At 33.9% G+C, this 22,566-nt stretch overlaps 1 protein-coding gene across 2 annotated transcripts in view; it reads left to right on the forward strand.

Moving 5' to 3' along the window:
• SNF4Agamma (SNF4/AMP-activated protein kinase gamma subunit) overlaps positions 1-22,566 on the forward strand; it is a 924,355-nt gene that overhangs the window by 890,062 nt on the left and 11,727 nt on the right. For both annotated transcript variants that reach the window (XM_081736798.1, XM_081736797.1), the window contains 4 exons: positions 2,718-2,896; positions 4,488-4,691; positions 13,333-13,479; positions 20,474-20,567. In XM_081736798.1, the coding sequence (XP_081592924.1) occupies positions 2,718-2,896; positions 4,488-4,691; positions 13,333-13,479; positions 20,474-20,567 (624 nt within the window). The remainder of the gene's footprint in view (positions 1-2,717; positions 2,897-4,487; positions 4,692-13,332; positions 13,480-20,473; positions 20,568-22,566) is intronic.

The following is a 22,566-nucleotide window of genomic DNA, read 5'->3' on the forward strand; positions in this document are numbered from 1 at the left end:
TCACACTCACATAGATATCAGAATATGCAAGACATAGAATATGGAAATAACCCAAAGTACTATTTTTGAAACGAAATATAGTTAGTAGTTTTAGATAAGAATATGTAAAAGTTTCCAAAATTTTATATGAGTATCTATTCTCCTATTCAAGAATGATGTATACTGTTAACACGTATCATGTTTTACATATGTTAGGTAGATGTTATGGATATTAGGTGCTATCTGTAACACCTGAATGTGCCTACATAAGATTATCCACTTCTCTTGCTACATAGCACAAAGGCATATATACAGGGTGTAACAAAAAGGTGCGGCAAAATTTCAGGGGTGGATTCCTTATGGGTAGACAAGCAAACATGTTCATATGATCATATGTCGGGAAATGCGTCGTTACAGAATTATGGCCATTGAGCCGCCTGGCGATGTGAAATAGTCTCATTCTGGTCGCTCATTAATGTGACTCAATTTAAACTTCAATAACTCAGCTCCTAATTAAGCTAAGAAGATAATTTTGGTAACAATGTGTTCCTGAAGGATGAAGCTTTCCGCCGATATGCATTTTATGAGTGTACCCCCAAGGGAGAAGGAATGTTATCCCCAAAATCCTGATGCAAAAAACAACAAAAAACACATACTTACCCTCTCCCGTCCGCCGTGGTACCCCCACATACATAAAATACATATCGGTGGAAATCGTAGTTCTTCAGGAATACATATATACCAAAATTTTCTTCCTAGCTTAATTAGGAGTTGGGTTATCGAGGTTTAAATTGAGTTACATTGAGGAGCGATCAGAATGTGACTATTTTACACCGTCAGGCGGCTCAATTGCCGCAACTTTGTAACTATGCATTTCCCGACATATGGTCATATGAACTTTTTTGCTTGTCTACCCATAACGAATCCACCCTCGAAATTTTGCCGTACCTTTTTGTTACACCCTGTATAAAATAGTAAAAGACCATATGAGACAACTAGGTGAAAGGCTTCATTTTAATAGGATCCTGTCGAATAGCTTTACTTTCAATTGTAGTTAGTAGTCCCCCCATACCGCAGTCTGAATAATTTTAAAAGACCGTGCCAAGATTCATCGATTTTTGACTATTTTGGTGAAGGAACAAACAATATTAAAGTAGTTGAATGGACAGATAAGATTGTGTACAACAGAATCAAAAAAAAAAAAAAAAAAAAAAAATCCTTTATCGTTACTTCACGGTAGTGATTTCTGCTTATGCTGAACAATCGATCGACCAGCAGCTTATTTTACTGACCTTTCCAGCTTTCGTCTAGGTCAGTGGTTCCCAACCTGGGATTGCTTGGGCAGTAGCAGTAAACATTGCTTTAGCAGTATGCAAACTACCACCAACAAACTGCTACCATTAAGAATAATTTCGCCTATTGTCTGAATAATTTTTTATTCACTCATTATCAAGAGATTTATCATTTCAATATACAATTGCCATTCATCATCAACTAAAATTATTTCTCAAACGTTTTATCTTATTTCCAATAACAACGTAACCATCTGTACGAATTTCAAGTTATCTAATTTTTTTGTTTCTCTGTTGGTGCAAATATGGACTAAGTCTGCATCCAGCAATGTGTGTGTGTGTGTGTGGAGGTGGGGGAGAGGGTAAAGGAAGAAGAAACTCAAACTAGTAAGAGAACAAATATTATTTTTCAAAGTGTAGGTGTAAAACAGAAATACGAGTGTCGGAAGATCAAGATGGCGTCCATTGTGATAAGTATATGGGAATTTTGCTCTCCTTTTTTTAAAATTAGTTTTCCTTTTTAATACAATATTTACGTTAGAAAAAATAGTTTGCTACAACCTTAAATTTATTTCACGTAGTTTCTATATGTTTGATGCCGCTTATCTCCCGTTAATACAAAATAAATAGTTAAAAGCAAGTGTACATTTAACCAGCCATTCGTCCATATTGGATGAGACATTTTGTGCTACAAATAATAATTTTTGGCAATTTTTAGTGGCATAGTAGATCTTGGCTTGATTAAGCTGCGACTTTAAATCTTATTCCTCGGAAAAGGACGAAACAAACGAACGAAATATAAGTGTCCTACAATTATGCCATTATAAACTACACACCTAGAATTTTGATCTATAAGAAAGAACCTAGAAAGGGTTTAATCCTTTGAAAAAAAAAAATAAATAAAACACTCATAATGAAATTGAAGCATATTAAGCCATAAAAATAACAGCAGATCCCCCTCCAATAGTTGTAAGTTTATTTAATAGCATTTTGCAGATACTATCTGGATCATTTTGTAATTATTTTTTAAATGTTCTGTCTTGTCTTCAAGTTCCTTGCTAGAATTCAAGACAGTGATGGTGAATGTAGAAAGACATTTAAGCCTATGGAAAACATAAATATCATCTACTTTTGTAAGACTGTATAGAAGTGATCGTTAAATTTTACTTGTATATTTTTTAAACTAACATTTTTTCCAATTACGTAATTTAAAACTTAAATAGGAAACAGAATAATATTAGTAAAGGTAGTGAAACTAAGTTTCTAGATACTTTATGTATAATTATGTAATATGTATAATTAATCCCGCTTAAATTTTAAAAAAATGTCCTCTTTATGAAAACTCAGCCATGTTTATGTTTGAATTTGTAAACTATTGTAAATTAAGAAGTCAGAGAAAATGTAGTGCTTACTTCATGCTTAATATGGGTTTCTTACTATTTTCAGATGTACTGAAAGAACAGGTCATGCCATTAGTCAGTATAGGGCCTGACGCCTCATTGTATGATGCCATAAAGACTCTCATACATAACAAAATCCATAGATTGCCTGTGATAGACCCAGAAACAGGAAACGTCCTATACATTCTTACTCATAAAAGAATTTTGAGGTTCCTGTTTCTTTATGTAAGTAATACTTTTAAATATAATATGTTTAGATCTGTATTTGTTCAGTCGGTCCAAAGTTAACTTCTCATTCTCTTGTATATATATTAATACAAATATAGAAGTAGGAGGGGAGAAAATAGAACATGTTACTAGTTTTCGATACTTGGGTAGTATTAGTGCTCACATGAAGTACGAATGTGAAATAAAAGCAAGAATAGGAAGGGCAAAAAAAGCATTTGGGAGGAAGAATTTTGTGGATTCTTGAATAAAAAATTAAGAAAAGGACCCACAAAATACTTCGTATGGTGTATTATATCAACAACATGGACGTTACATAAAAGCGATGTTTTCAAAGTGCCTACAAGCCTTCGAAATGTAGACATGAAGAATAATGGAGAGAATAGTTGGGCAGAACGGAAAACAAACGATAGGGAGTTAAAAATAGTGGAAAAGAAAAATACAATTTTAGGTGTAACTGAAACAAGAAATAGACTGGTTGGGGCATTGGCTGAGATGGAGCTATATCATAAGGGACATGCTAGAGGGTGTAGTGGCAGGAAAGAGATGGTGGGGGCGAAGGAGGCTACAGTTGACGGACGGTATCAAAACAGAAAAGTCGTACGTGAAGACAAAAAGCTCATCTGGAAACTTCCTTGTGCATTTCTTCATATTTCTCAACTCTTTCTAATTCTTCTATGTCCTCCTTACATTTTCTTTTGTTAAAGTCTTTCCGTGCTCTGCCTTTTTCCTTTCGTAACTCGTTATTTAACTTCCTGTACACCTTTCGGTCCTCTTCTGTATCAATCTCTTTTTGCGTCTTCCTTTCCCTCATTTTCTGCAACATCTATTCTGTAACCCTCGGTTTCTTAGCCGTTTCGTGTTCACGGTAACCTATTTCTTCTACAGCCTGCTGTATGCAAAGTTTAAATATGTTCCAACCATCAATTATTACCTGCACGTATCCTTTCCTCATCTGAGTATTTTTCTTCGAATTTTTCAACGAAAAGATTTCATACACTCTTGTTTTTCTGTCGAATATCTACTTTGGCTAACACAAGATTATGATCAGAAAAAAATGTCAGCTCCGAGAAGGGTGTTCACGTTCTTCAAGCTATTCCAATACCTGTCTTGAATCATATCATAGTCTATTTGATATCTTTAGCCGTCTATTGAGGATTTCCATATATAACTTCCTCTCTTGTGCTGATTAATCCAAGTGTTCCCAATTATTAGTGAGTTCTGTCTACAGAAGTTGACCAGTTTCTCTTCCCTTTCATTTCTTTCGCCTAAACCATATTTACCAACGACAACACTATTTTGTTTTTCTCCCACAACTGCATTGAAATCTCCCGTTACAATTACACGTGCATCTCTCTTCCTCCTGGATATAATTTCTTCTATTTTCTCATATTTTTGTAGCAGCCATGTATTTAGAATTGTTAATATAGCTTTTGGAAAACCTTGCATCTTTATTGGCACCAGAAGTGATGAAATTACTTGGGTTCTCTCAGTGTGTATTATTATGTTACGTAATTAACAATAATGAATATCTAATGTGTGTCCAGTAGTACTGGTAATGTGTTTATAGATTTGTTTCTTCCTTCTTCAGATCAACGATCTTCCTAAACCTAGTTATATGAACAAGCCATTGCGAGAACTGAAGATAGGTACCTATGATAATATCGAAACAGCCGAAGAAGATACGCCAATTATCCTAGCACTGAAGAAATTTGTAGAAAGGAGAGTGTCAGCGCTACCAATTATTGATAGTCAAGGGAGGCTAGTGGATATATATGCAAAATTCGACGTTATTGTAAGTGTACTCATATTCTTATAATTTGCTATAATAACTTTTTTTTTCTAAGTCAGTACCATTTTGTTCGCTAGTTTCTTAAGTGTGAACTGGAAAATTTGGTAACCAATTGCTGCAAAAGATGTCAGGTTTGAATATATAAATACAGGAGTACGCATAGCAACAATGATGAATGAGTTCAATTATTACTACGGTTAGAAACAAATTTTTAGTTTGTGTGAAAATAAATGCCACGGATGAAGTCTATCATCTGTTGTTGCGCCATAGCAAACAACTTCGATATAAAAAGTATTTTGTTATGGCACAGCAATTTACCTCTATCACAACGTCAATATGAAGAAAAACAATTATTGAAGGATATGAATGATGCGTGTTTATAATAATTAGTATACATACTCGTTTATTTACCACGTCTGATATTTGATGTATTAGTAAAATTATGTTTCGGTGTTCTCTGACACTTTGCTCAGTAGATCTGGGCAGCTCACATCATTTTTTTCTTTTTTAGAATTGTATCTTGCACTATTTCTGTGGAAAACTTATGAAGAAAATCTTCTATGAAGATTTAATTTTGAGCTAATTTGTTTAAATGTTATTTATTTCTAGCAGGCACTTTGTGAAGATACTGTTATACTCTTAAATATGATATTAAACGTTAATCGTTAACTGTACGTTAAACTTTAATGACAGCACATTTCTTTAACTGGTTGAGGAATTTTCAAAACATACCATTATTTAGATTATATAGTAAACACCTAGTCAACTTATTACGACTAGCACCGTAACTGTGATGTTTTTGAGTGTTTCTTCTTCCTACTAGATTTACAGAATATTTTCAGTTGATTAGAAAAAGATTTAATATAACTGGAAGTAAACTGGAACCTCTGTCAATTCTCAGTGTACAGTCATTGTCAACGGTCTGAGCACACTTCTGATTTCTCAGAATTAAAAAAAAAAAAAAAAAAAAAAAAAAGTATAAAACCCATTGTGTTAGATTTGTTCTGTAAAATAAACATCATTCCTCATATAAAGAAAGTAAAACATGTGGCCTTGTTTTCACAGATACAAATTTATTCAGTATGTTTGCGTTCAATGAAATGCCAACCCTTAGGCTTGATAAAAGCTTCACAAATTCCAGCCATTTGTTTAATTAATTTATTCAACTTTCGCGAAGCTATGCGGCTCTGAAGAACCTTCCAAAGACCTTCAGTATTCGTTGGCATCTGTTTATGGAGTGTCCTGTCAAGTTCATCTTCCAAGAGGTCGATGAGTAACAAATCTGGTGACTATGGCGACTATTTCACTTGGAAGAATGTTTGGGATGGTAATCCTGTTATAGTACAAAGTTACTGCCCTAAATCCTGATGGATCGCATTCCTGATAGAATTCCATGCTTCACTTAAACGTTGTGAATACACTTTTGTCCATTATTTCATTAATTCGAATTAAATTGTCAACTAGATAGTCTGTAAAGCATTCCCAAACAGTGACGCTATCTTCTCTATACTTCGCTGTAGGTACAGTTGAGATGAAATCGCTCTTCGGGAGGATGGCACACAAACTTCTAGTATTGGAAGGCGAAAAGTTGGAATTTATAATCGTCGGTCCAGAGTGCTCTCTTCCATTGTTAATAGTTACAGTCTGTTTTATTTTTTAACTTTTGCTTTTTACTTTTTATTTTTATTTTATTTTTTGCCAGAAGTATCGTTTTGTAATGTTTCGTGCTTGAAGGAATAGTTTCTTTACTTCAATCCTACCCTCAAGATCTGAAGGCGGTGGGTCACCGTGCTATTTGATACCAATTGGAAATCGCTCTTCTATAGTTCTATTGGTTCTTCCGGAGCGGTTAACGTCTATTCTATTTGCTTGATACACCAGTGAACTTGTCCTCAAGAGAAGTTATTATTTCTGGACGATTAGTGCGTTTCTGTGTCATATTTACACCTCCATGTGACTATTTTCCAAGAATCCTACGCACTGCTTCGCCAGATCGCTGAGCGTTTTTTTTTTTTCTTTCTTCTTCAGAGAATGGCCCTCTTCTCTCAAAATAATTACTTGGACATGTGCTTTGACTGTTGTTAACATTTTTCTTCCACATTTTGTAGTATTTACATGTTGTTCACACTATTCAACTGGTTCACGCGAATGAAAAGAGTAAGATCGCATGTCACAGATTTGCATTCAATTTTGCCTATATTAAGGTAAGATCGAATAGCTCATACACAACTGTTCGTTGAAGTAATAAGACAACTACTGACAAGGGTTAATACACACACCATTAGGTATCGTTGAAAGAGCATGACGTCGGCTGTCTGTTCATTAGTTACGTTTCTATTGCCAAGCAGCATTCCTCAATAAATTTCATGATACGATGTCATGAATATTCGTATCCTCATATGATCAACTTCGTTTATTTTCAAAAATGAGTCCAATAAACATGTTTTTGTGTGGACACAGTGTCTTTTGTTTGAAAAATTCTGAAAAGTTAATAATGTGCTCATACTTTTGACAATGACATTAAGTAGCTACACATTTTAAAAAATAAGTTACTTTTCAGTTGACCAAGAGTAGGGCAACGTTGTGAATTAACATGCAAATTCCCGTGAAAGGGATAATTCTTGACGTGAATAAATAAATAAATAAATAAATACTTGATAAACAAAAGTTATTCAATATTCTTCCCGTTTAGGTAATTCATAAATTTGATAGATTTGCAGAATTCCTCCTCTGTACTTATAAGAAACTCGCAAATAAAATATATGAAACTGAAGTTCCTTGAACTAGAACGGGAGTCTTAAAATGGCATCTATAGACAAAATATTGATATAGTAATTGGACGACTAAAACTGGTGTGCGAAACTAAGCACGCATGAATGTAGAAACCTCTCCATATACTTATATTTGTAAGCAAGAGCTATATTGAAAGAATTGAATTTTTCCTGGCGACGTGATTTTAGTAAGTAAGTCTTCTCGGGGTATCCTTCTCTATGAATTACAAAAAAAAAAAAAAAAAAAAAAGTTGTATTGCATCTTGGCATATCTGCAAGATTCAAGATTCATATCGCTGTCGGAAGTAACAATTGTTATGATAAACCAAACTTTTTTTCACCGTGTTGCGCGTAGATATTATATTAAGAGTTTCTTTTTAAAGACTTTTCTTAGTAATTCCGATTCTTGTCGATGTGATGAGACCTTAACGATAAATGGACAGCAACAAGCTGCATGCTAGAAATGAAGCTTAGATGCAGTTGAGAGTAGCCAGTACCATTATCTTTATTTCTTTGATCGAATGAGAGAAAACAATGTCTGCTCTACAACTTATTTTGGACGTCTGCTCTAAAGTCTATCAGTTCCTTAAATTATTAGGTCAACTCTTGAATGTTGTGAATCGGGTCATGGACATAATATAAATGAGTTCATTAATCATCATCTACACATATTGTATTTTCGACGAATTCATTATTTCATAATAAGTTTCTATATTATAAAGACATATCAATTTATTACAGTACATTCTTTCCCAACTTCACACTCCTCAAGAATAATTCATTGAAACAAATACAGGAGTCAGGCCTATTACAATATGACGTTGCAAAATATATGCATATACACAGAAAACAGCAGAATCTTAAATACATGACTCATAACATAACTGTATGATATCAAGAGTAAATATTATGATGTCATGACTTATATTCCATAAATTATTTCGATTACTTGGCAACAATGAACACAATTAGCACCGCGCGAAGCGGGCAGACGAGATTTGTACACTTAATGATTTATAGTTATATGCATTCCAACCTTCACAAAACCAAAATTATAATATGAACAGAAATGGCTAAAGAAACATGAATGTCTTAACCAATATCTTTCTATAATTGAAATTGCAACTAATTATACAGTATGGGTAAAATTTCAGTACTTTTCTTTCACTAAAAATTGACAGTTCTAACTTTTCAAAACTAACTGCAAACTATATCTCTTTTTTCACAAGAAGAAAAAGAAAGAATTTTCTGATGATGATATAAACGGATAATTCACCTTAAGATTAAAAGCAAAGTACGCCATCCTGGGACGCTCATTCATAAAAGAACAAGAGCAAAACGTAACATTAGAAATGTATACTCATGTCCAAAATGATTGTCGTATATCTGTCTTCTTGTAAGAATATAATTTGATAATGATTTTGTAGGGTACTTTTAATACTGATACTATGTGTATAATCGAGAAATGTATATTTGTGGTAAATTTCATAGGAAAAGAATTATAAATACGAAAATTAGAATGAGTAAAACAAAATGTTGCTAAATGGACAAGAAAGTTTTATTTTTGTTTTATTGTTCTTATTTACTGCTCTTTTGACATGAAATTTGCCACATACATGTCTTTGCCGATTATACACATACTAACATTATAAGAAATACCGGGAGAATTCGTTATCAAATTATCTTCCAACAACAACATATTTATAGACATGCGACAATAATTTTGGGCATGAGTGTACAAGACGATTGAATAAAAAAAAAAAAAGAGACAAATTTGGATCTGCACGTGAGTCGAGGCGTTATATATACTGACCAGGGCCGGATCCAGGATTGTCTGAGTGGGGTGCACCAATGCACCAGTAACTACCAAAATAACCAATCACATGAGAACTCTTTAAAGTGATATGTGACAATATCCTTTACCCCTGACAACATTGATGTATAGAACGGAGAAAAGTATTTTAAAGGGACGCAAGTGTTATGCAGGAACTTCACTCCTCCTGGTTTCCGTTTTCTTCAGTACTTGACAAATGTTATATTGTTTCGCTTGGTGAATCCTTTTCCTTCAACCTTTTAAAAATCGACTTAAACTATTGCTTTTGCAAAGCTCTTCTTTCTATTAAGCCCCAAAAAGGAAACATAATAGCAGAAAGTTTTGGAAAGTTTTGCTATTTTCACTGCTAGCATCTAATTTTAGATAGTGTATATTTACAATTAATGGGAGGGGGGGGGCACGTGCACCTTTGCACCTCCTCTAAATCTGGCCCTGGTACTGACATATATAAATACCTTAATTGTAAAGTTGATTTCTTTTATGTAGAACAATATTTCTCCTCAGGCAATCGATCAAAAATGCAATCAACAATTGTTTGTTTGCTTATTCAAAGGCGTTACACAATTTATGACAACCAATGCCATATTCAATCATGGTCAAAAGTAGTTTACGTGATTCATTAATGTCAGTAGTCTATATGTTATTATGATATTATAACAAAAGAATTATTGTAAACATAGTGCAAGGAAGAAAAATATTGGGTCATAATTGAAAATGAGAAACAACGCAGGTATGAAAAAAAACAACTTCTATATCTATACTGTAAACATGTTAAGGTTAGTGTAAAGGGACTACTTTTGCCGATAGATGTCACTACAGTCTTCTTATTACTCCCATGTATTTTTTTACCTTTCACGAAAATTTACAATTTCTTTTATATATTTCAACCTAGAGACTTCAACTTTTTAGAGAAGAACTTCATAACCTATTAAAGGGAACAATCCGTGCCGATTTTTTATTTAGAATTTTCTTCATTGTTGAAACAGTTTCATTGTTAAAGGTTTGGATATCCATTTCAACAATCAAGCCATTTGAACAATGAAGAAAATTCTAAATGAAAAATCGCACGGATTATTGCCTTCGATAGATTATGAAGTTTCTTTTCTAAAAATTTGATGTTTGTAGGTTAAAATTTGTAAGAGAAATCGTGAATGTTCGTGGAAGTTAAAAAATACATGGGAGATATACGAAGACTGTAGTGCCATCTATCGGCAAAACTTGTCTCTTTAAACCAACCTTAAATGAATAGCAAGTTAATGAATAAGCACTATTAAATGCTTACTCGGGTATTATCAATAAACCAAAAAAAAATATTATAATATGGTTACCACAAACTTGGAGAAATTAGACTTCTAAATTTGATTTTCAGAAGTTTAAGTAGGTTTTGTAGGTTACTGGAACTGTGAAACTGGTCATAAATTTAAAACTTTCTAAAAATTTCTTCTCCACACCCAAATATCGTTTAATGTTAAGATTCTTTTTTCTTTATCAGATCAATTTTATTATCGAAAGAATTTGTGTGTGTGTGTGCGTGTGTGTGTGTGTGTGTGTGTGTGTGTGTGTGTTAGAATTAAAGTTTAAAGTTGGTAACTTAGCTTTATCAAGAAAAGTGAGTGAATTTTTATTTTTCTCTACTAAATGTGATTTACCTGATACATTTAAGATTTTTGTGTGCTCGTTGGGTATCTATTATTGATTGAAATTCTAAGTTTTTAGATGTCTGTTCAACTGACATATATTACTAGATGTCTGTATGTCTACTTAGCATTATTGCAAATAATAGGAAAATGATCCGACCAAGAAAAGAAGTTCGAGCTAAACTGCCTACACCACTGGATAGTCCTTGGCCCCAACTACACAAACACCAGAAAGATGTACTTCTTAGACATATATATTCGAGAAATGTGTCCAGCTTCTTCGTGGTTATATGGTTAGTGTACTCGTTTTTTTTGGCGCGGGAGACATGGGTTCGATTCCCGCCGATAACTCATGTCACGTTCGGATCCCGCATTACACTGTAGGTCCACGTTTTATATTACGTGGGTCGTACAATATATAAGTTTCCCTAAGCTGTAAAATATTTATTTTTTATAAGATACGTTTGTAAACTATACATACATGTGTAGGTGGGTCCTTTCATACTTCTCCACATAATTCCTATTGAGATTCGGGCATTTGTCTCACCGTTGCACAAATTTGTTCAAACCCTTTGCAAAAAATCAGGACTTTGTCTATTTAGCACTCTCCTCTATTTCGCTTCACTTTTTCATCTCTTTCGAAACGTTCACCTTGCAATGCAGAATTTAACACCGGAAGAAGATGGAAATATCTTGGTGCTAAATTGAGGCAGTATGGAGAGTGAGACAGCCGTTTCTACCTTAATTTTTTTTTTTTTTGTCTTGTTTGCGTGCTGAGTCGAGGTGGGCGTTATAGTTAAGAAAAGACCAGGTCGCTTATGTCGAATTGCGTTTTCCTTAATAAGAGTTGCAGGTTTGTCATAAGCGACTTGGTCTCTTGTTAACTGGTGATGAAATAGTGAAGCAGAATGTGAGGACAGTGCTGAATAGCCAGAGCCCTGATTCTTTTGCAAAGGGTTTGGACAAATTTGTACAACGGTGAGACAAATGCCTGAATCTCAATAGTACTTTGGTGCTGAAAGGAATACTAAACTCCAATCCCACCAACTAATTGAGAAATTTGAATGTGACGAAATTTGGATAAAAAATGATGCTCAAGATGCAACATCAATGCACACATTGATTGATAGTCGCTTTCGTAACAACATAACTAAGGTACTGTCGATTGCAGTCAACCAGCTGAAGTCATCACATTATATCGTGTCTTTAGCAGCATGGTCATAGATACATTGACTTTAAAAACTGCACATGATTTTGTGTTCAAACTCGACTTCAACAGGCCACCTGTAACTAACTTTACACTAATTGTATTGCAAGAATATCTATTGCATGACGTGCTTCTTCACGATGAGGGGCCGCGGTGGCTTAGTGGGAGAGCGTTCACCTCTGGTGCTTGGGGTCACGGGTTCGATCCCAGCCCCTGCCAAGTGAACTTTGTGGTGGACAAACACCGTGTGCATGGGCTTCCTCGGGGTTCTCCCGTTTCCTCCCACTTTCTTCATTCCACCATTTGATTCATTACTCATCATCACCGTCTCCTTTAGCCTAACCAGCATAAACGTGGGACGTAAAACTCAAAGATTTCATTTCATTTCATTTCATTTTTCTTCACGATGAACAATGGGGTGCATGTACCATTTTACTTTTATAATGATAGTTGATATGTGCACTAAACATAACATTTTACAAGGCTTCTCCCAGTGAATATAACTGAAGGGAGAGACGCCAAGTGAACTTTGTGGTTGACAAACACCGTGTGCATGCGTTTTCTTGGGGTTCTCCCGTTTCCTCCCACTTTCTTCATTCCACCATTCCATTCATTTCTCATCATCACCGTCTCCGTTAGCCTCACTGGCATAACCATGGGACGTAAAACTTCAAGATTTCATTTCATTTTGAAGGGAGAAAGTTGTTCTTCCTGAGTGGCACCAGTTTGACATTGAAACTTCAGGGTCCTCGCAATATGCGTTGATTGTGGGACTACTGCCCACCCAAATTTCTCGAAAACTTATAGCTACGGGCTCAATGATTGTGTGTTTATGTGTTGTTTGAGCCAAGGACAATCTAGTATCATAGGCAGATAAATTTGAATGTATTTCATGGTCGGAACCTTTCAGTGTAAGTTAATATTATTTAATATTGAATGTATATAGCGTACATAATATCATTGTGTATACATTCGACGTTATATAGTGTGTTATGTATGTTCAGTGTCACTTCAACTTATGGTATTCATAGTTAATTTCTAGTGGTTTTACTAAGCGTTATTTGGCATTTAGTTGAATGAATGATTAAAATTGTAAACACTATGTCATTAAATGTAATATATTTAAACTACATCTGTGCGCTCCTCTATTGTACTGTCTTTTGAGCTACTCAAGTCCATTTTGTTTTTATTACAGAACTTAGCTGCTGAAAAGACATACAATAATTTGGACGTTTCCTTGAAAAAAGCTAATGAACATAGGAATGAATGGTTCGAAGGAGTTCAAAAGTGCAAGTTAGACGAAACATTGTATACGGTGATGGAACGAATAGTAAGAGCAGAGGTAATCTATCCCATTTTTATACCACGAATGTAATGTTGTAGGTCAGGGCGCAAAATTTCAGTCAGACGCACTCGCCAATCCAAAAATTATGGTTGTCAGTATCTCTCACGTAGAAATTATGAGCTCCCCCCCCCCCCCGCGCGGCCTTTGGTTTGACGAAGAAAGAGATTACATCAAGGTATAACATTTCAAAACCAGACAATTAGATTCAAAATGATCAATTTTGAATTGGACAATTCATATATATCTTAACAAATATCTTACCTTTCTCTCTTCACTGAAGTACCACTTGTCGATTGTAGTTTAGTGATCAAAGTCCTTAAGTAAAGGACCATTGATGGAAATTGTCAGCAAATCATCCAGTGTGCCAGTTTTCAGTGAATTCCTGTAGGCAGTTTTAACTATGTTGAGATTATTGAAGCCTCTCTCACATGAAGGAGTACTCGCAGGTAAAACTGCACAAAATGTAATTCGCCCCTCCGTCACAATGAAGTTTTTGATTGAGTGTGGGAAAAGAGGGGCGAATTATAACGTTGTGAAAACTTCACTTTCCATGTCCGTTGTAAAGACTTCACATTCCGTGTTTTCTTTCGCTCAGTGACAGTTATTTTCGTGCGAAACAAACTATGCACCCTGTGAGTTAAGGCAGAAACCATTCATACTTAACACTGGTCGCCAGCTCTAAATTTTCAGTCGCCAATAGCGACCTGGCGACCGGAAATTTTGCGCCCTGTTGTAGGTTATTTATTTTGAATAAATGTTCTACTAGTAAGAAGGAGGACTAAATATATAATTTTGTTATCATTGTTTCCTTCTTCTGGGTACGAAAAACACTTTTAAAACATAGGCTCATCAAAATGCATGTGTACGTACATGTTGGAACTAAACATCAAAACGAGGAGGAGCAAGTGTTCTTAACTTTTCACGACTATAGTAAATTTATGTTCTGGTGCATAACATTTGACTCCGTCTTCCTTTGGTTCGTACAATAGCTATTTGCCAAATTATTTAGAGCTCCTAGAGACGTAATTGAAAAGTTAATAATCCCTGCTCTGACGCGAAATATAATTTAAAGTTCGTGAAAAATGTGATTATTTGAAGTTACTCTTAACCTTTCGACAAGCATACAAAAATATAATTCTGAAAAAAGAATTTTTAGCGTATATCTAATTGAGATAATGCTTAAAGAATATTTCCATGCAGAAAATATTATTTATGACTTTTTACTATTATTTTTGATGTGACGTGATTCCTGTTACTGGTTTAGGTAAGAGTTAGTTGCATTTCTGCACAGAAGATGGCAACAGTAATCAGTGTTGTAACGTAGTTTCACAGTGTAACCAACTGGAAACACGGAGGAGAGATTCAAAAATTTCATTTCATTTTCATTTCATTGTTTATTCATCCATGTCGTACATTATTGGTCAGAGACCAATACATAGGACTTGTCAAATAATAATAAGACATTTCAATATAATTGATTTACATTATTTTACAAACTATCACCCAAGTATTCATTAATATGATAATACATTTTGTTACACAAAAAATTAAATAGTTCATTTTTGAAATTTCGTATGTTTTTGATATTCTTCAAATAACATGGGAGCTTATTAAACAACTTAGCGGACATAGGAAGAACACTTCTTTTGGTGCACGCATAGTTTTGGTATGCTGTGAATATGTTATTCTTTTGTCGTGTGTTGTATGAATGTACATCGTCAACATGAAGAAAACTACTTTCATTTCTCTTTACATATATGATACTTTTGTATATGTACAGACAAGGCACAGTTAAAATTTTATTTGACTGAAAGACCATTTTGCATGAGGACCTTGGTGATAGATTAAAAATAGATCTTATTGCCTTTTTCTGTAGACGAAAAGTAGTAACACTGGAATAGGAGGCTCCCCAGAAAATTATTCCGTAATTTAACAATGATTGAAACTTACCATAGTACAATAACAGCAAAGTTTCTTTTGACACTGAACCACGTAGTCTATAAATGACAAAACAGATACGACTTAATTTGCTGTTTAGCTCAGTAATATGTGCATCCCATGTAAGCCTATTGCTTATTGTTACACCTAAAAATTTAGTGGATTTTGAATAGTCTACATCAGTTGAATTTATCACAATGGGTGGTACTGTTCGAGGTGTACATGAGTAATGAAAATTTAGTGCTTTTGTTTTCTTTGCATTTATCAGCAGTTGATTCTGAGATGTCCATTTTATCAAACGCTCCACAGTTTGTTTTAATTTACTTTCTAGTTCAACTGTATTGTCCGCTGTTACTATGACATTTACATCGTCAGCATATAGTACAATATGTTGGGGATACATATATTGAACAAGATCATTTATGTAAAATAAAAAAAGAATTGGCCCAAGAATTGAGCCTTGAGGAACACCAGCAGAGATAGTAGCAGTTGTGGATGAAAATGTGACTTGTTTATTGTTAATTATTTTTTGTATTTTTACTACTTGTTTTCTGTTTGTCAGGTACGAGCGAAACCATTCATGTACTACACCCCTAATACCATATTTCTGGAGTTTTGCCAGTAGAAGAGAATGTTGAACACTGTCGAATGCCTTGGAGAAGTCAACAAATAAACCTACTGCATATTTTCCCTTATCAAGTACTGTAGAAACCTCTTTAATAAAGTTAAACAACGCTGTATCAATTGATTTGTTTTTTTGGAAACCATGTTGAGAAGACGAGATTAGGTTATGGCAGGATATAAAATTTCTCAAGCGCGATAACATTAGTGATTCAAAAATCTTCGAGAAAACAGACAAAATAGAAACAGGCCTATAGTTTTGAACATCATAAGTATTTCCTTTTTTGTGCAAAGGTATAAGTTTTGCAGTCTTCAATCTGTCGGGGAAAACGCCTGATTCAAATGATACATTTACAAGAAAGCATAGTTGTTTCACTATTAAATGCGCACTCTTTTTTATAATTAGGGATGGGACTTCATCTATACCTGCAGAACGGGTACTAGAAAGCCTTTTGATACAGTCCAACAATTCTTCTTCAGTTACCGGAGTTACATACATACTATGTTTGTTGCATGGAATATTTGACTCTACAGCGAGATCCAACTTTCCAGGTGGTAAATTCGTATTAAGAAAATACTGATTAAAGACTTCAGTAATGGCAACAGGATCAGCAAAAGAATTATTTCCATAATTAACTTGTGATATTTCACGCATTGGAACTGTCTTTGATGAATTGTTTATTACGTTCCACGCACCTTTCATTTTGTTTTTATATCCGTGTATTATAGTGTCATTGTGGATTCTTTTGGCTGTTCGAATAACATTCTGATATATTCTTTTGTATGTTTTTATATGGGAAATAACTTTAGCTGGTAAATTAACACAGGTTTTCTTAAGTTTATGATAATATATAAGCTTTTGCTTTGAAACTTTTATTCCTTGCGTGACCCACTTTTTCATGTTATTAAGATCTTTCCGTAACTGTAATGGAAATGCTATGTTAAAATTATGTAAGAAAACATCAACAAAATAATTGAATTTGTCATTAGCACTAGGTAAGTCGCACAAGGGATTCCAAGATTCACGAGATAATAGAAAACAAAAATAATTTATATTTTCCGTTGAAAATAATCTGGTTGTTCTCGTTATCGGTTTCGGACTTCCCTTCACTATTCTCTCGGTAGGTATTTTACAATAAATGGCTTCATGATCAGAAAATCCAAGTTCAGTAACTTCAAACAAACATTTAAGATTATTTTTTGGAATAATAATTTGGTCGATAGCTGTCTTTCCTTGACGAGTAGGTACGTTAATAATAGTTTGTAGTTCATATAAATTTAACATATCTTGAAACTTAGATTTATCAGTTGAATTCTTTAACCAATCTATGTTTATATCCCCACAGATAACTACACTACTAAATTTTCTACGTAAGTTCGCTAGAAGTTTCTCAAAATTTTTAAAGAAAATTCCTAAATCACCAGAAGGGGTCCTATAGATACACACAATACAAATATTTAACTCTTGAAGTTTTGATGCGACTACCTCACAATGCATTTCGACGCAAAAATTCCGAACGTCAATCTCAGTTGCATGTATATAAGAGCGAGCAAAAATTGCGACACCACCTCGACTTTTTATTGTACGAGAGTAGTGAGTAATAATATTAAAACCGTTTAAACTAACCATATTAACGATATTTGCATCTAACCAGTGCTCACATATACAAAGAAGCTGTACATTTGAGAAGTCGCTTTCCAACAATACCTCCAGAAGATCAATTTTGTTTCCTAAACCTTGCACATTATGAAAAAGAAGGTGTAAAGAGTCAGTATTTCCTACCATAAAAAATCATCGGATAACATCTTACGCATTCTCTTCCGTCGTTCTATCTTTTGAGCATTTTCAGTTATGTTATTACATTCTTCTGCTTTATAGATTGAACTACTTGCCCTTTGTATTAAGCTAATCCTATCAATATGATCTACTCCTACACTACCACACTCTACGTTAATATTGGAGTATGTATCAAGGGTCTTGCATACGTTATTGCTACTGTCTCTTACTACAGGTGCTAGACTTTCATTATTGTCTAACGATGCTTGCCATGGTAAAGGGATGACGCTTGTCGAGACTACAGATGATGATTCTACAAGTTCAGCAAATTTATTACACATTGAACGTTTTCCAGTGTTGTTCAAATGTAGTCCGTGCGTAGTAAAATTATCCCTTTCCATAGAGCCCAAATCAACGTACCTTACATTACAATAACCTTTGCATATTTTGGAAATTTTGCTGTTTGTTTGTTTTAAATGTACATTAACACAGGAGTTACCGTCTAAGTCATGTCTATGTGGAATACCTGCTACAATTACGTTAGTGTTATTTAACATATTTAGACACTTGTACAGATTTACCACAGCTTTGTTACCCTCACCACGTGCAACATCGTTCCCCCCGCCAATGATTATTAGTGTGTCTTTCATACTCATATCCTTGCATAGTGAACCACAGTCTCTCATTGTTTCACTCATGGTGGCACCCGGCTTCGTGATACATGACACTTCATAACTGTTGCTTAATACGTCTTTTAACAGAACCGCTGTGTTTCTGGCATGACTGTCCCCTAGAATTAATATTTTTTTATTTCCACTTTGTTTGCTATTCTTCTGTCTAGGGTGACGTTTTTCCTCATGCATTGTTTTCATAGGTATGTGTACCGTTTCTTGTTTGCCTTGCACACTTTTTACTTTTCGATTTTGATTTGTTGTCACTTCGATGTCCAGTAGCTCATACCGGTTTTTCACTGGAATTGAGTATTTGGTTTTCAACACATCCTTTGTTTTGGCCTCACTATTTTTCACTCTTTTAGTTTTATTTACATTACTGCTACTACATGCTGCCTGCGACTTCACTTCTTGAGTAACACCTTGCACTGCAAACTTAACCTGTTCACTTACTTGTTTTACATTAAATCGTAGTTCAGCATTTTCGGTTTTCAAATAATCCACTTCACTTTTTAAGGCACACAACTCTTCATACAATATACTCAAAATTTCAGATGAAGTACACTCACATTTATCACTTTCTTTAATAGGCCTACCTCGATTGTCATTTGTTTCTGTTGAATTTAAAGCTCGCATATTTTCTGGGCTGAAATGCGCAACAACTTCCATTTTATTTTATTCTAGCAGTGTTAAGTCTTACAAGAGAGTTTACAAAATAAACTATACAGAATAAACTATAGGAATATTATTCCTAAACCTATAGGAAACAACATCTTCACCACCACCTCTCACATCAACCACCACCGCGATTTTTTGCACTAGTTTTCTTTTTCATGGTATAACCACTGAGAGACAAAGGGCTAATGAGCAAGGAAGCTATTTATATCATACAAGACAGGAATCTGGAATGATTTCTCTCTCTAGTTTTGTTCCATCTTGTTCTTCAAAGTACATATACGTTTTTTTTTTTTTTTTTTTTTTTTTAAGAACTGGTTTTTAATCCTGTATCTTTTAAGGCTCTTCTTCACCCTTCTATTTTTTTCCATCTCTTTTCTCTTCGTGTTTCATAAACTATCATAATCTATAAACAGTGTGCATTAAAGGGAGGCTTGCAGACAAAACGTCCATTACTTGATCGAAATTATATGAAATCAAGGAAGATTCTTGATGTAAACCAAGTTTGACTTGAACCTAGTTCGTGAAACCTACATTGTTCTTGACCCATGTCGTAGCTCCTTCATACATATCTTGAGTAAGGCACACACTTTCCTAGAAGACAACTCTCCTTCTTATCTCCAGATCTTTTGACGCTGTACTCTTCATAAGTTTTTCTAGCCGTTGAAAACTATATCAAGCTCTTATTCTCGGAATTTTTCCATAATTTATCCGATTGCAAAATTTGCGCGTGTTGTTCCTTATCCCAACATAAATACAAACTGTTTATCTCTAATTGATGTTTCCCTCCGACTCTGCCTCTTATGAATTCTTTCTTAAATCTTATGACATTAGTTTTATACGTCTATAGTTATTGAAATCTTCAGTAATCACCCTACTCTATGAAGATCGCTACTAAAATTTACCATAAAATCCTCCCATTCTGTAGGTATTCTTATTTTTTTTTTTTTTTTTCTGCAGACATCACTTGCATAAAGTTCCACAGCAGGTCTATTTCTCTCTTCTTTGAGACATCTTCAGCTGTTCACACAAGGATTTAATTTAATCCAATTCTGTCATTTTTCATTTTTCTTCCTTAAATATTACTTGTGGCTCCTTGGTTTGAGACACTTTTCTCAAGCCGACGGCTTTTCATAGTAATTTATTGATCTATTACTTCTTTTAGTAGCACATCTTCTCATGTACAATATAGATAAAATCTTCTGTTGTTTCATGTTTCTCATATAAAATCTCGGTGTGTATACCTATAACTACATAGCAACTGTGTTAGTGACCAAATACATCCTAATGAAATAAATTTTAATTGCAGGTCCATAGATTAGTGGTAGTGGATGAAGAAGATCGAGTAATAGGCATAATATCTTTATCAGATTTACTTCTTTATCTCGTCCTGAGGCCCTGTGGTAAGTATGATGATGTTTTTCTGATATATTTGTTATTTCTTGATAGCATGTATGTCCATGTATAATCACATCATGAATGCGTAAGACAATGTGAGAGTCTTTTGACAACAATATATTTTGTTCATGTAATTTGATACTTAAAGTTAAATAGTATTTCCTGACGATGGGGTATTGAACCCATCAATAGTACGACTCTGTACTCTTCCAGAAAGCTACGTTAAGTCTTTAATACATAGATGTGTATTGCGATTTTCATGTTCGCGATTTACATATCTACCTATTTATCTGTCTACATACCAGCTCAATGAAAAGATTCGTGGATTTGCGATACTGCATGTAGTGAATCCCAAAGTATTTGATAATGTTATTATGTCATATTTTATCTTTACTATAGAACCGACAGGGTGTCAGTAAACGGTCAGTTGTTTAGTAGATGACCATTTTAGTGAATATTTACATAGAGCTAGTGGCTGACAAACGTAAATATCCCAGTTTGAAGTAGTTCCAACGTAACAAACCTGTAAATGAAACACGAAATCATCCGACATACATACAAGGAATTGTGGCAAAAGTAGAGCAGGTGCAACTACATTTTGATCCAGCTTCAGACTTTGGAGATTACTTCCATTAAACAGTCACATGACAGCAGGATTTTTTTTTCTTTTTTTAATTTTAAATCATAGTCGACTTATGACTGAGCAATAACTTTTACCTGTAAAAGTTAATGTTTTAATAATATTAACTTATTTTATATTTTAATTTGGACAGCTTGAAAATTATATGACATATAAAGGGCTTATGACGTCAATAAAAAGTCTTTATTTGTGGTGAGGGTGGGTGGGTAGGTGAGCTGAGCCGATTTACAGTGGGAATACATGTAATTCTGATTCAACGTGTAGCTGTAGCCTTATCTCTCATGCAGCTTAGCTTCAGTGATAAAAAGTGACGTTAAACTCAAACCTGCCAACCAATATTCTGTCTTTAAGGATATTATTCGGTTACTCAAAGACATCCGTTATTATTAAAGTTTGGAACGTGGCGATAATGTCTCAAGAACTCGTTCATATATAATAGTAGATTAAATTGAATGTTTTTCTCAATGCGGATAAATATATAATAAACTTACACTCCACAATGGCCACTATCATAACTTGGAGGTAAAATAAAATAGAGATGCTTTAAATAAGTATAATTTACTATTTGAGAGGATCAAATTGATAATTTCAGAAAAAAATATAAAAGTAACATAGATAAATAAATAATATGTAAAACAAAATAAAAAATAAAAATGCAGAGCTGTCGAAATTTAAATATCGATTGCAATTAATTTGAATATGACTGTACATGTCGATATTACACACTGAAATTTAATTTAAGATATTTTAAGCTCGTTTTATTTATATATTTTATTGTATCCTGAGTATATATTATAAAATAGTTATTTCTACTTTTTTTTAAAAAAAATATTGTTTTTGTTTCTCTTCTGTTTGTGCACAAAACAGTAATGTTTTATTCAGTATATCTATCGAAAGTCAGATAAGTGAATCATAACTAAATATCATGATATAAATTTATAAAACAACTAATTTTCTCTGGATATTTGTTTCATTGCTGAATTAGCATGTGGAGAAATATTTGTAATGTAGTGAAGTGTACATTTCCGTATATATATTTCAGATTATTTATGCTTGAAAGTTTTTAAAATTCTTTCATATACGGTTGTGGTGTATATGTTATACCGTTGTGCATAATGTTCAAATAAAGCACAGCTTTGTTATTTTTTTTATCGGTGTTTTTTTCCGCGGTATGCAACGGTACGCAGTACTACCTGCTTTTTTTTTTTATTTTTCAAGTTGCGATTTCTCTAGGTATTTCATTATTTTTGTATTTATACTTTTTTTTATAGCTTAAATTAGTTTGAAGTCTTAAGCTGGGTTGCTACACTGCAAAAATCTTGTAGCTGTCATGTAAAAAAAATCTTGCAACCTTACAATATTTC

The sequence above is a fragment of the Thermobia domestica genome, chromosome 13 (assembly GCF_964235325.1).
Source record: "Thermobia domestica chromosome 13, izTheDome1.hap1.1, whole genome shotgun sequence".
NCBI lineage: Eukaryota > Metazoa > Arthropoda > Insecta > Zygentoma > Lepismatidae > Thermobia > Thermobia domestica.